This window comes from Barbus barbus (assembly GCF_936440315.1).
Source record: "Barbus barbus genome assembly, chromosome: 19".
NCBI lineage: Eukaryota > Metazoa > Chordata > Actinopteri > Cypriniformes > Cyprinidae > Barbus > Barbus barbus.
In genome coordinates this window covers 15,900,792-15,916,959 of record NC_136747.1, presented here as the reverse complement: position 1 = coordinate 15,916,959, position 16,168 = coordinate 15,900,792, and the positions used below count along the sequence as shown (strand labels likewise).

At 39.0% G+C, this 16,168-nt stretch overlaps 1 protein-coding gene across 1 annotated transcript in view; it reads right to left on the bottom strand.

Moving 5' to 3' along the window:
• LOC306885439 (neurabin-1-like) overlaps positions 1-15,434 on the bottom strand; it is a 52,614-nt gene extending 37,180 nt beyond the window's left edge. Inside the window, exons 1-2 of the mRNA XM_079441953.1 lie at positions 15,232-15,434; positions 11,939-13,317 (exon numbers count right to left, since the gene is read on the bottom strand). Of these exons, the coding sequence (XP_079298079.1) occupies positions 11,939-13,228 (1,290 nt within the window). The 5' untranslated portion in view covers positions 13,229-13,317; positions 15,232-15,434. The remainder of the gene's footprint in view (positions 1-11,938; positions 13,318-15,231) is intronic.
• Positions 15,435-16,168: the final 734 nt, after the last annotated feature.

The following is a 16,168-nucleotide window of genomic DNA, read 5'->3' as shown; positions in this document are numbered from 1 at the left end:
ATCCATCCCTCTCCTCCCACTCTTTTCCTCGTCCCTCTTTGCTCATTACTTCATTATCCCTCTCGTCTCTCATCCTTCTTTGTGTCACTGCACTTCTAGCAGAGCAGCCATGGCTCATCGGTATGCCTCTAATGCAGCATATTACACCAGCACGCCTCCAGCTGCATTGTGGGTGACTGCAATCCTTGTGGGGAACAGTCCGGGGATTAACCGAGGGGCAGGCCGAGGGGAAACAGGGAGCTAGGGATGTAGAAGAACAATCAACTGAAAATGTTTGTCGCTATTTGTATCACAGACTGGCAATGGTACTGAGTGGCCTATAAAGTCTGGCTGACTACAACTGATCGCATTAAATGTCCCTACAATCAAGCAGCGGTGGCAGTGCTTCCAGTGTCACCACACACACACATTCATACACAGCGCTCTCCCAGAGGGACTGATGCCGAGTGGATTAACCATGCAACAGACGAATTTGTAGACAGACATTCCTGTACTATCGTCTGAAAACAGGAGGCTGCTCCAAAATCAGGTGTTTGGCAAAGTCGAATTAATTATCATTCTACCATATTGGTAAGGAATTCATTTAAATATGAACATATGGGTGATTCTACAACTACAGGCACTTGTGGGCCTGTGGAAAAATTCACTTTTCACACTCTCACTAGTTTAATTGATCTACTATCAAGGAATCACAAGAGAATTTTGTCATATTTCCTGAATAGGGCTGCAAAACGATTAATCATGATTAATCACATTCAAAATAAAAGTTTATGTTTACATACTATGTGTATGTACTGTGTATATTTATTATGTATATATAAATACACACACATATCTGTAATATTTATATCTGTAAATATTTATACATATAAATATTTTGTATAAATCTAACATATTTTTCCTTAACATAGACATGTATGTGTGTATTTATATATACATAAATATACACAGTACACATACAAATAAAATGTAAACAAACTTTTATTTTGAATGTGATTAATCACGATTAATCGTTTGCAGCCCTATTTCTGAAACAAAGAAATTGAAGAAACAAAATGCATTCTGTGGTCGAAATTACATTAAACAACTTTAAAATATTTGTTTTGATAATGTGCATTTCATAGCTAGCACCTTGCCCCGGCATACACACAATAAATAATATTGACACTTTTTTTGTTAATCATTTTTGCAAAATAAATAAATTATTGTTATTTTATTACGAAATTAATGCTTTTATTCAAAAAGGATGCATTGAGTTGATCAAACATGAAGGGAAAAAACACCATATCCTGGTTTCTACAAAAATATACAAAGTTTTCAACATTGATGATAATAAGAACTGTTAGCGATGCCTGCTGAAAATTTAGCTTTATCATCACAGGAACAAATTGCATTTTAAAATATATTCACATAGAAAACAGTGATTTCAAATTGTACTTTTTTTTTATTATTTATTTATTTTTATTTTTTTTTACAATTTTTCATTCTTCAATGCTTACAGTTTTTCAAGGCCCGTCATTTTTGATCAAATAAATTCAGTCTCGGTGAGCATACAGTAAGAGGCTTACTTATAACTCATTTCTTATAATGGAAATCTGGGTCTGCCAAAAGATTAAACCAATAAAATCTAAATCTATAAAACATTGCAATATTGCAGACTTCTGTTGAATAAAAATTGACATAAAAGTGTCTGTAGTGGACAAAACATAGAATATATGTGACCCTGGACCACAAAACCAGTCTTAAGTGTCAGTTTTTCGAAATTGAGATTTATACATCATCTGAAAGCTGAATAAATAAGCTTTTCATTGATGTATGGTTTGTTAGGATATTTGGTAGAGATACAACTATTTGAAAATCTGGAATCTGAGGGTGCAAACCTAAATAATGCATGCAAAAACCTAAAAAAAAACTAAATATTGAGAAAATCGCTTATAAAGTTCTCCAAATGAAGTTTTTAGCAATGCATATTACTAATCAAAAATGAAGTTTTTATATATTTACGGTAAGAAATTTACAAAATATCTTCATGGAACATGATCTTTACATAATATCCTAATGATTTTTGGCATAAAAGAAAAATCAATAATTTTGACCCATACAGTGTATTTTTGGCTACTGCTACAAATATACTCCAGCGACTTAAGACTGGTTTTGAGGTCCAGGGTCACATATGAATCACCAGTTTCATGAAACTATTTGAATATTTGCTAATGCTGAAAGCTATTAAAAGCCTTTCATCTGTGTGGTAAAAGCCTTTTCAGAGAAAGCATTCTGTGAGCCCCAGCATTACTTTAAAGGCCTTTTTATTTTTCAAATATAAAAAAAAACACTTTGGCCATGAAGGAGTCGTGAACTGATGAGTCAGGTGATATGAAACTCTCCAGCATAATTTGCCTTTTGCTCTATGTCAAGACCACAGCTTTTTCAAAACGCATGGTTATGTTCTTCCTCTTGACTCTTTTTTTCAGTTTATCTGGCCTGGAATGTAATTTCGCCCTCTTTTTAATCCTGTGTTTGTGAAAATACCTCTGGGGGCCCCGCCACCCGCCAACACGTAGCACACTAGCACAGTGAGGGGGAGCTACTAGCATAAGGGGATAAACAAGACACAAACAATTGCTTACTTTATGCTTCATTCTCATGTGTTGGCTGAGTCTTCTCACATGATCAGTAACATGGTCTGATGAATACATAATTCATCAACTGACCACATGAGTAGGTGAAAGTGTTACATTTACAGGCAACGTGTTCGTGCAAACTAGTTCCAGCTATTAGCCTAAACTAAACACATATGCATTTAATAATGCTTTGAACTTTGTATTCACCCTTACCTCACAGAAAGATTTTTTTTAATCAAAGATTCTATGAAAGATTTGCCAACCATAGCTCCTAATAATCAGTTATTAAACAATTACACTATGGAGAAAAAACTACTAAAATATAGGTCTAATAAAAATATAGTAATAATCAGATTGTGTTAAAAAAAAAATAGATACATAAAAAATAAAGAATATAATATATTTTAAACATATTTTGGAATATTAGTAAAATATTGAAAATGTTGGCTGATTGTAATAATATAATATATAGACAATTCAACCACAATATATTCATAATAAATATACAATATTTGCTTTGCTATATGGTAACAATTTTCAGGATTGACTAGTTGCTTATTACCATGCACATTACTAGCATATTGGCTGTTTATTAGTACTTATAAAGCACATATTAATGAATTATTCTGTATAAACATTTTAATTAATCCATCCCCATATATGATGCCCAATATTTGCTTGCAATAAATACATGTTTGTTTACCTTTTGTAAATCATTTACAAAAATTAAATGCACTATATAATGTTTGTTTGTTTGTTTACCTCTTGTAAATCATTTACAAAAATTAAATGCACTATATAATGTTTGTTTGTTTGTTTACCTCTTGTAAATCATTTACAAAATTAAAGGCAATACAAATATATATATAGAGAGAGAGAGAAAGTTTTTATTTACTTTTGTGTGTGTGTGTGTGTGTGTTATATGTGATAATATATGTAATAGTGCTGTCAAACGATTAATCGCATCCAAAATAAAAGTTTTTGTTTACATAAAATATGTATGTGTACTGTGTATATTTATTATGAATATATTAAAGGGGTCAAGTTTTCCTTTCTCTTTGGAGTGTTACAAGCTGATTGTGCATAGATAAGTTGCAAAGACTAAAGTCTCAAAACCGAAGAGATATTCTTTATCAAAGTTAAGACTCTGCCATGCCCCCCTAAAACGGCTCGTTCAAACACGCCCCCACATGTTGACGTCAAGATGTGGAAATATTTGCATAATGCAGCCCAACTGTTCACGCAAAGATAGAAGGTGTGGTTTCAGTAACCGCAGTAGTGTTGATGAAGCCATGACAGGGAGACGCTGTGTGTTTCTAGGTCAGGGCTCGCAAAATCGCTAGCCCGACGTCCCGGGGCTATTGTGTTTTCCAGTCGGGCTATTAAAATGTATCACTGCCCTGCCCGACGGGCCACCTTAAAATACAGGGCTCCTGCAGGCCCTTAAAACTCTCAATTTAGTTGTATAAAATTTAAGGCCATACAAAGGTTTAAATACGTAAAATGGTATAAGAAAAGTCTTAATTACAATTTCAAGAGGTCTTGCAGTTGGGGATGGAAAGACAAGAACCGCGATGTAGCTCTAAAAACGGTTCATATATTGCCTTAAATTGATTTTTAAAAATTCAGCAGATACCCTGTAAATAGTGAAATAAAATTATTTCATTGGTATTTGTTGATATTTGTGCATTGAAAATGTTTTTGATTGACATTTAGACTTATCTGATTTTCTATATTTAAAAAATTATCTTTTTTATTTGAGCTATAGTTAAATAAATTTTCGCGCTACCAAAATCTGAAGAGTACCTGGGATTTTGAAATTTTGCGAGCCCTGTAGGTGAAAGCAAACGCACTTTATTTGACCTTCTGAAAGTAGATGCATTTAGGAATCATTAATATTACTTACAACAGAACAGAAACGCATTTTATGGACGACCGTTTCGTGAACCTAGGAGAGGAGGTAATTCTGACTTTGCTATTACAATCTGGCGCTTCTGAATCAGCGACTGTGTTTTGTTATTAGTTTAAGTATTTGTTTGCACACAATCGTGGCTTGTGTGCAAACACATATGAGCTTCATCACTGTGTCTGTCACGTGACTCTGTTCCCCTCTCAGGCTTGAACTGATGGTAAAACTAAGGACATTATTTACTGTCTTTACTATAATTTTGAAAGCTAAAGCTGGCGAATATGGAAGGGGGCATTACATTTCCCACGCGGCTTGTGGTGTTCGGCCAATCACAATGCACTGGGTCAGTTGGCCAATCAGAGCAGACTGCGCTTGTCGGAAGGAGGGACTTTATAGAAAACGAAGCGTTTGAGAGAGGCGGGGCATAGAGGACTTACAATAATGTACAATATTTGAAAAATAATGTGCTTTTTGAACATTAAAACATGTCAACATATTCTGTTACACCAAATACACAAAATAATGATCTTTAAAAGAGCATCATATGACCCCTTTAATACACACACATGCATGTATATATTTAAGAAAAATATGTTATGTTTATATATTAAATATATTTATTTATAATATATATTATATGAATATAACTATAAACATGTAAATATTTTCAAAATATATATTGTATGTGTGTGTATTTATATGTACATAATAAATATACACAAAATATACACATATATTATGCAAACAAAAACTTTTATTTTGGATGCGATTAATCGTTTGACAGCACTAGTACAATATGGCCACGAATAAGTTTTTTTTAAACTATATGTCTGTATAACTTGTTCGTTGTTTAATTGCTTTGGCAACATTGTGCTATTCCAGAGTCATGCCAATAAAGATAATCTCAATTGAATTGAATTGGATTGAGAGAGAGAGAGGGTATATGCATGTTCTATATATTTTTTCTAAATGATCTTATTTTCTTTTTCAAAATTATTTTCAAAATTATTATTATTATTGTTGTTGTCGTCGTAGATATTCCTGTATACAATGAAGGGAAAATGGCACTCTTCACATCTGGATGAACACACAACGAGTTTCACAACAATACAGGACACTGTGTCAGCATTGAACACCTCCTTGTTTCCAGCATGGAAAAAAGCAGGAACTACACTCTCTGATAGATTCAGTGACGGCCTGTGACGGGAGGTGGAAGGAGAGTTGTGGAGAATAAGCGCCTGACACGGACAGCTGGAACGGCGCAGCGTCAGAACCACAGGCCTGTCTTCTGTTTCCACAGTCATTAAAAATTCATCTCCAGAAGGGGTCAGATATCAGAGAAACAAGCAAACAAAAAATACCACATCAGTCATAATGCACTGCGAGACCGATCTTTACCAATGACTACAGCTTCAAAATCGCTGTCATGAGAACAAGACAATTGCTTTATAGCCTATTTTTTCCTGAACCCAAAGTACACACTGATATCTCATGACAACAAGTTTGTTCTGTGCAACAAATTCAACAAATGAGTTTCCCACTGACTACATAACCCCTGTAAACAGACCAAAATATAGACATGTCTACAAAAGTAATGCACAAAACATTTAAAACACAGCTTTTATCTTGGAAAAGGGACACAAATATTGATGACACATCCTGCACTAATTTTTGTCCAATCAGATGCTCTCTACAATTTCAATTTCCTGCCCCTAACACCCACTTCAGCGAAACAGAAAGTAGCAAATTATAGCTGTTATGCAGCCAACTAAACCCTGGCCTTTTTATTATTTTTTTTAATGGATTGGCACTTCAAAACGTTACACCCAAACTTCCTATTTAAACAGAAAAACAACTAATTGGAAAACTGTGCTTGTTGGATGATAAGCAACCATCTAAGTCATCATGAAATCGCCACCTGAGACATCTTTTATCCATGCTATAAGGTTAAAATAGCCTTTTTCCAAGTACATAAAGCCTCTTTAATCTACTCCAGTCAGAACTACTACTTCAAAAATACCATGATCTACTGGAGATTCTTTCAAATAAAATGAAAACGAATAATACATCCTCTGCTCAGTTCACTCACCTAAAAGATTTTTCTTATCTACTTTCCTGTAAGTATGTTTATATATATTGTGACGAGTCGGCTGCCTCCCCCCTTATTATCATCACCACCCCGTCCCGTATTCGCCGCCCTTCACCAGGCTCCCGACGGGAGTGGGTGTGTGAGAGAGGAGGGGAGCTGAAACAGCTAGGGCTGGCAGCATGTGATGAGGCGCACCTGATGTGAATAGAGCCTCATCGCCGCCGCTGTTTAAATGCCGAGCGCGCCTCTCCTTGGGAGACCGGTCTCTTCCCCGTGCATGCATGCTGGTGTCCTCGTGGGTCCAGGAAGGGAGCGTTGAGAGCGGATGGACCACCGCACACGTGAGACGGCTGACGGGCCAGGATGCCGGGCCATCGAATCCCCCGGAAGTGCCGCGGACAGAGGATGGACGAAGCCGCCGCCACTCGCGCCCCAGCCCCGAGAGGGGAGCGTGTGCGGCCACCGGACTCCGCCCCTTACCCGGACCCTTCCTTTCCGAACACTGCCCTCCTGCACGAACCCCACAGCACGACGAGGACACCAGACCCCCCTGTTTATTTTGGACACTTTATTTGATTATTTTGTTTAATAAAGACCTCTCCGAGGCTGACGCCACACCCACTGTGTCTGTCGTATGCTCCTCCCACCACAATATTTAATATAACCCTAAAATACGACTTCTAAATAGACTATGGCCATCCACCCTTTTAACTGAATTACAGGACTGAGTTGATCTAGAAAAAGGCAGGATTGATTCAGAGAGAGCCGTGTGGTCTAGTCTATATATAGTATGTGCATCTAAGCACAGAATGGAGAGTATAATCACTGAATCATTTCATCAGGCATTCAATTGCTGCGCAGTCTTTCAAATCCATTAGTGAATCAAGAAGGAATAAATATGCCATAACAACAGGCTGAGATTAGCAGAGCTAATGTCATATTTCATTCAGCCTGTAAGTGCAGTTTATGTATGAATGAATGAATGATGCATTTATATAGCGCTTTATTGTGTATTGCTGTACACCCAAAGCGCTTTACAATCATGTGGTGGTGGTGGTGGGGGGGGGGGGGGGGGGGGTCTCCTCAACCACCACCAGTGTGCAGCATCCACTTGGATGATGCAACGGCAGCCACACTACAACGGCGCCAGTGCACTCACCACACACCAGCTACAGGTGGAGAGGAGAGAGAGTCATAGAGCCAATCAAGTGTATGGGGATTATTAGGAGGCCATGATAGACAAGGGCCAGGAGAGGGAATTTGGCCAGGTTACACCCCTACTCTTTACGAGAAGTGCCATGGGATTTTTAATGACCACAGAGAGTCAGGACCTCGGTTTAACGTCTCATCCGAAAGACGGTGCTTTTTGGCAGTATAGTGTCCCCGTCACTATACTGGGGCGTTAGGACCCACACAGACCACAGGGTGAGCACTCCCTGCTGGCCTCACTAACACCTCTTCCAACAGCAACCTAGGTTTCACCGGAGGTCTTCCATCCAGGTACTGACCAGGCTCAACCCTGCTTAGCTTCAGTGGGCAACCGGTCTTTGGCTGCAGGGTGATATGGCTGTGGCTGTAGGTATGTAGGTGGATGATGACAGGATGGATGTAACAAAGGGCACACCTAAACAAACACTAGAATTGATTGTAAAACAGACAGTCGCTCCTGCATCAGGCACGTGTTTGATGCTTCTTCCAATGGGAACTGGTTACTTTGCTCTCAATTAAATCTAGTAGTAGAAAATATGTATAAAATGATCTTCTAAACAGATATTACTCAACTACACAACCATGCAAGAAGATCATGTTCAAAGTCTACAGTTGCTGAATGTTGTGACAACAAAACCAGTGAACATAAACATGCCTGAGTTTACATTAGACATTGGTGTCACACTTTCTCATGATAATGCAACATTTTTTTTCTTGTTTCGTTTCTTGTTTTGCAGTGGTAAGGCACATGCTTTCGTAACATAATGGGTGAAAAGCTGCAAAAGTGCAATTGTCTACAAAAAAAGGACAGGCAAAGGACTTGGCTACTGGATGCCATGTCCTCATTATCAGAGCTAGACTAACAGGAGGTGGACATTGAGTCAGGTCAATGAAACTGACTTGAAGTGCCATCCACTGCCTCCAGTGGTTACAAAACAACCCCTGTGGAATAAATCAGCTAGGTCAGTGAGATTTATTTGCTTTAAGATCCTAATTTCTATATTGGACATCATGTGGTGACCCATCACAGTATTAACCCCAAAATGAAAATTCTGTCATCATTTACTCCACCTTGTGTTATTTCAAGCCTGTATGAAATTCTTTGGAACACAAAAAGGGAAATTTCAAGTTAAATTCTCAAATTTCACACCCAAAGCTGATATGACTTCAGAAAAGCCCACAATATACTACTTTTATGCTATTTTTATGGTGCTTTCACATCCTTTTTGAAGTTTGAAAGCTTCAAATCCACATTTTGTGTAATGATAAGAACGTTTTCATACTTGAATTCTCCTTTAGTGTTTCACGGGAGGAAAAGTCAATCAGGTTTGAAACAACATGAGGGTGAAAACATTTCATTTTTCAGTAAAATATCCCTTTCATCAACCATTAAAAACTGCTACCAGACACTGCACACACCCACCAAAGACCTAATTCAGGTTAGACACCATACTGAATTTAGCACGGATAAAAACGAGGCTGTGAGAGATCGACTTGCAGTCTTTACAATGGCATGCACTGTAAAGGTAGATGATTTCACAGCACACAAAACAGTATGGGGTTTTAATCTTATGAAGGTTTTTGTCAGAAAGATGTTTCATCAGCCGAACAATCAGTATGTTAATAAACACAGAAACATACTTCAGACACACTGTACTTCTATCTTTTAAAAAGCCTCATTTTCATTTCTGTCAAATATATGGCACTGAATAAGGTGGGGATGTTATGCAACTTGCACACAGATGTACAGACTTGAACATTACCAATATTTTTTGAACTTCCTTTTTTATATTTATTATGATAGGACAGTGTAGACATGACAGGAAGTGAAGTGGGACAGAGAAAGCGGGGTAGGATCGGGAAAGGTTCTCTAGCCGGGATTTGAACTTGGGAGTCCCATAGCGCAATGGTGCTGCATGTCGGTGCGCTGCCCATGAGGCAACTGGCACTGACTGACCGTCCTTTTAAAAGTTAAAAAGTCAAGCCTATTCATTTTGCTATGCTAAATAAGCATTATTTTTTGCATTTTATTACCTGAATTTAGGTGATGAACCCCATCTAAACAGACCCGTTTGGCAAGCACGATGCTAAGTCATTAATCAAAAAAATCAAAGAATACATAATACAAGCCTAATTCATTGCATGAAACTGAAAAAGATGAATCAGGGAATAATGCTGTGATTATTTTGAAACTGATGAACCTGTAATCGTCAAAGTAAATGGAGGGAAGGGTCTTTGAGAGTGCTGTTATTCCACACAGCCACTAGAGCTGCTCACACAAGAGCCTCTTACAGCAACTCTACATTAATTACGCTTTAAAACGCTTTAATATGGAAACAATCCACTTAATGAGCAACTAAGAAATATTATGAGCAAGAGAGAAAATATTCAGTGTGATTAATGACTGACACTTCTATTCAACGACCAGCTAGTCTAGTCTGGTGAATGGACAATGTTTTACCACAAATCAGTCCCTTTCTCACATCTGAACACAGAGCACAGACTGTTATTTCCTCCATGTCTCAAACCATGTGGCCTGGGTTCAGAATTCCCTGACTCATGAAAAAGTCTTTCTTTGTCAAGCTAACGACCAGGGCAGTTCAGTCGAGTTGACAGTTAACCCAGCCGGCACAATGCCATTTTACAAAAGCCTGGCATTTTCTGGTTGGTCCACGTGTTACAGTACCATGCATTATTTAATAATATTTAGTTCATGACTATTTATGAAAGAACACAGCTAAAGGACACTTTTGTTTTACCAGATTGATCTAAATACCAGTTTCGAACCACATTCAAAAGCATCGTCACACGTTTGTCATTCGGCAGCTGTGAAGACCTATATTTCACGTTTATAATTAGCAGCCGGATCCAAGATTTCAAACGGAGAGTAGCCTTGGGATGTGATCTGATTAAGGGACTCTAAGAATACAATAATTAAAGCGCAAAAAGGTATACAAACTGGGCGTAATGCACCTTTTAATTCAGTTAATCCCAGCACACGACCGCTCAATGAAATTCAGCTCGTGTGAGGGAGATTAGCAAGCAAACATCACGTTTACCCATTGAGAGAAGGAGGGGAGTATTAATGGGACTGATCCAACCAGGAGAATGTTTGTTTTCAAGCATCTTCCACATCTCCATCCAGCTTCCGATCAGAGTTAATAGCCAGAGCTGTAAACACATTTTCAGCAGCTCAAACATTCAGCAGTGATTTTCATGATATTGCAACTAATCAATGACAACAGTCCTGGTCCACAGCTGTGCTATTATATGGCCAAATCAAAGATAATTGATTTAAATGCTGGCTAAGTGAATTTATCTGAACTCTAATTGGCTGTAAAAAGCATTACTGAGAAGTTAACATCGTAAAAATCCCCTCTCAAACAATGTGAATCTGTAGCCTCCTTCCAAACACAAGACATCGATAGACAGACTGTAATTACCTTCATGCTTCACCTTGGTAAAAGTTGCGAACACAGCGGTTATCCATGTTCTCATGGGAGCATGACTTGATCATAGTCTAGAGGAGCAGGGATTGACCAGCGTGGGGACAGACAGTGGTGGTGTGAAAAGTTAAAGCAAGGAGAGCCAGCGAGGCATGTGAGGACAGGAGCTATATGTGTTCATCTCCCTGCAGGCATGAGTGGGCCTCTGCATGTCAGTTTAAGGTTGTCTGCTCATTATCTAAATAGCACTAACATAGGCAGGCAAAACAGAGAATTGCTCTCGCTAGATTTGCAGAAAATCAATAAAAAAAGGCATCAATGGCCTCTATAGATTCAACTATGACTATGCTATGAGACAAGATGAACAACAGGAACTCAATAACAAGATGCAGGTGAAAAAAAAATGTAGGGTGGGAACTTTTTCTAGCCATTGATTGTTGACTGGATGGAGGCAGAGATTTAAACAGACAGCATAATTGGGGAAGTCTGTGATACGTCAGTATGCTTCACTGTAAGATTGAGTTTTTGACGTTTTATTTAAAAATGAAAAATATGCGTGAATGAATTCTTCTATGAATAATAAAATGCTTTTGGAATACAGTCAGGGTGAATTTCCATTTCATGCCGACTTTAAATGTCACATCAAGACCAGCAATCAACTTACTTTTATGGGAGCAGAGCTGAATCGAATTTTCCTTTTTTGTGGAATATCCTCCTTTTCCTCCTCTGGAAGACCGGAAATCTCCGTAATCTCTGATCCTGGGTCATAGGAAAGGTCATCATCATATAGGTCATCCTCAGGGTCGGTGCAGCTCTCCCCCCAGCCCTGGTAACAAGCATCTCCATCGGCACTGAAAATAACTCTCTCACTGCCACAGTATTCCTCATTTGGTTCTTCAATTTGATCCTTTGTAATCCGGCTAGACTCCTCTTTCACATGACCGTCTGTGTCCTCGTGGACCTTGGTAGTTGTAGACTCATGTGAATTTCCTGCAGCGTCATTGACTTGAGTCTCTGCTGAAGAACCGTCTATGGCCTTGGATGAGTTGACCTCATCTTTTGGTTTGGGTTCACTGGATCCATCAACAAACTCAGGGGTTTCCTGGGCCTTCTTATCAGGTTTCACCTGGTCCACGGCCTCAGACAGAGGACTGAGAAGATCTTCTGAAGATGAAGAAACCGGCAGATTGTGCTTGCTACCCACTCGTGTCCTGTAAAAACCACATGACGGAGACTGTCGCGCACTGGTATCGTCCTCGCTGGCCTCCCCGTGTCTCTGTAAGCCATCTGGGGAGTACAGCCCTCTTCCGCCTCCGTGGCCTCTTCTGACAGTAGCACCGGGGCCCTGTTGGTCTATATTTTCGAACACAGCACTGAGCTGACTCACAGTGGGAGATGAGGCCTCTGTCCTGGAGCAAAGACTATCCAAAGAGTCTGTACTGCCTCGGTTTGAACGCGCCCCACGCCAGTCATCCAAATGCTCGTGAGAACCCCTCTTGTCCCGGCCGTGAGAGTACACGGGCGACTGTGAAGCATCTCTGGAGGTCTGCTCAAAGAGTTTTCTTGTTTCTGAGAATTTTGAGTTATGTGGGCCACCGGCAGTCCGGTCCCCATTCCCTTGCTGGAACTTGACCACTGACCCATCTGCCCTGTTGATGAAGTTTGTTGGCTTGTTGAGTTTCTGTGGGGAGGTCTCTTCCCTTGATCGTCTGTTGGACCCAGTGCTCTCAGTCCCCATTTGCATGAACATGTTCTTGATGCGACTGACATGGGCCCCATATTGCCGCCCTCGAGGCTGCCTGACTCCCTCCTGGTCCTTGAGTTTGGGGTCTCCATCTTGTCTCGGTTGGTCAAACGCCTTCTTTAGAGCCTGGAACTCTGTCCTGTAGGCATTCCGGTGCGGGGAAGCGCTCCTCAGGGTATTCCTCTCTGCCGAGGCCTCTGTCTTCAACATCTTAGCCTCGACAATGGAGGTCTTCTCAAATATACAGTAACATTCCTTCAGGTTGTTTGTTGGGTGCAATCACATTTTGTTGGGGATTCCTGAAAACATTTACACAAATGTTATAAGTAGCTTGTTTGTTTACAAGTTATGCAATTATTTGTGCACAGAACACAATTACACTCTGTAAAAAGTGGAAACTTGTCATTGTGACCCTATAGAGTAAATTAAATTAGGCAACACGTTTTTGAAAGTAGTCTCGTGTTCATCAAGTCTGTATTTATTTGATCAAAAATACTGTAAAAAGCAGTAATACTGTGAAATATTATTGTAATTTAAAAAAAAGGTTACTATTTTAATACTGTATATTTTCAAATGTAATTTATTCCTGTGATGGCAACGCTGAATTTTTAGCAGTCATTACTCCATTCTTCAGTGTCACACCATCCTTTCAGAATATACACAAAATATATATAGAAGCTTCTTAAGCCAATAAAATATCTAATGATCTGCCTGTGAGTATAATCACAGAAATATAACTGTTTTGGCAAGCCAGATTATTAGGAACTACTCCATTCACCCCTACTGTTTCTAATAAGATCGCTAAGATAAGAACAGTACAGAACTTCTTATAAAAAGCTGAATTCACTGTGCTCAAAACACATCCTTTTATTTCAGGAACTTTACCCACTTACATTGTATTGTGGAGACACACTGAGAAAAAAAAAATTAAGGACTATAGAGTCTAAAAATATGTCTCGCAACAAGCTGCAGCCTTGGCAAAGAAATATGAAGTTGATAGAATGACCTGAGACAGAAAGCTCAAGATACAGAAGAACAGATTTGAGGTACCATGGTAAAATTCAAGCAGTATCCAGATTGGGATTGTTTGGATTTTGTTGAATGGATGCTCAGATACTCCAGTTTGATCAGCAGCTCTTTAATTTGTCATGCTGACTAATCAAAAATTAATCTAAATCCAATTGTCTAATATGATGTGAAGCATTTGCATTGGAAATGTGTAGTGGGCTTATTTGGTATACAGGTGGGCACACACCTTATAAGCCCACTTTGTATTATTTTGCAATTAAATTTCGTCAGTGTTTTGATGAGGCATGAATCTCCCACTTTACTGTAATTCTGCTCACATATCTACACAAAAACCTTTCAAACTTAGTTTTGGGTAGACTTAATGGAGTCACTTCCCCAAATTCGATGTTACAATAGCCTACTGAACAGCAGCACGACAGATGAAAACAACAAGATCTCTAAAGCAACTCTGCACATCAGTTTGTAAACAACAGCTCAAAAGGGGCTCGGATGCTGGAGGATGCCTTTGCACTGGCGCTAAGTGTCCAACGCCTTGGTTCTTGAACATTATGCGTGATCATCACTTTGCCATAAGGGCCGACGGAGCACTCAATTTCAGCGCGATGTTGTTGATGCTTTTCGACGCAGATCTCGATATGATTCACAGATTAGATTCGCCTTCCATCACCCATCGTGTACCGCAGACAGCCGCTGCCAAGAGGTGTTTAAAAATCAACCCCGCGTCTCATGAATTAATATTTTATGTCGATAATAAAAGCACGGAAAGGCAGATGCACATTTCAGACCAACACAAGGACAAAATATAACTCTGCGCACGACCTGCATGATGTAAAGCAGTTGTTGGTTAAATAACAGCGCACATTTAACTCTCACAACATGCATAACGCAAATAAATGGGAAACACATATGTGGCAAATGTAAACATGCATTTAGCAAAAGTGCGACCATTGCGCTATTCAAAGATGAGGAACAACCAACCCTTACGCGCATCACATCACATCGCCTGCATCACTGACAGCTCCAGCCTACAAACCCAGCATTCAGAAGCACTCAAAAAATACAAACCTAGCTCATTCCTGCGAGTGTATTTAGCCACAGCTAGCGAAACATCGTACACGAAGCAGAAGTGACACAAGTATTGCTTAACTCCCTTGTTGTTGCTCCAAAACAAAAGAGTCACTTACCTACGCCTTCAAATGTAATGCCAGTTAGCCCAAGAATAAATGTGTCCTCGCTTTAAATCATTAACCAACGGGGAATGATGCTGAACAACATTTTAATTCAGCTCCTCTATTAGCATCCAGCTGCCATGCTGGACTTCACCAGACAATTGACACAATATGACATACAAGCTGGGCTTTACACACACACAAACACATACACGCACACACACGAGCGCGAAACTAGACAATGCCATTGCAGGCGAGGGGTGATGCCGCAATTCCCTTAGTGGGGAAACATTGCACCATTCAGTGTCCGACTATCACTCAAACCAAACCAGTTCCGTATTTCTAAATTTATTTACCGAAACTAATTGGGTTACTTGACTGTGCTATTTTTATGCGAGCTTCAACAGCGTGACAGGTGTGTAACCTTAATTTTCAAGAATGGTTTGGTTTGGTCCAATAATCTGTGTAGAGAGGGAACGAGCAAATGCAGCCTGCCAAAGGAAAGTGAGTCATTAAAATCGCAGCATAATATCTACAGTGTTTGCGTTAGAGGCCACGTGGTGACAAGACGGACAATTCAATACTATAATCTATAATGTGATCATCTGACCAAAATAGCCAACAATTAGACTGTTGGCATTGAGTTTTTACATGGAATTTGGGAGCATTCGGAATTCAAGGAATATGTATATAAATATGTATATAATTATATATATTTTTTACATATTTCATGTTTGCATTCATTATTTCATGTTTCTAATATTTACCATTAATTTATATAAACAAAATTCATTCAGTAATAATTCATATTCACAACATTCACTTTTTCATTAATGCATTATGCATTTTTTTAATTCAGATACAGCATCTGTGTAGCCTTTGCAGCGTAAGGATAGTGACATAAAGTCATACAAGTATGAATTTAAAAATAATGAACTATTAAGAGAATGAG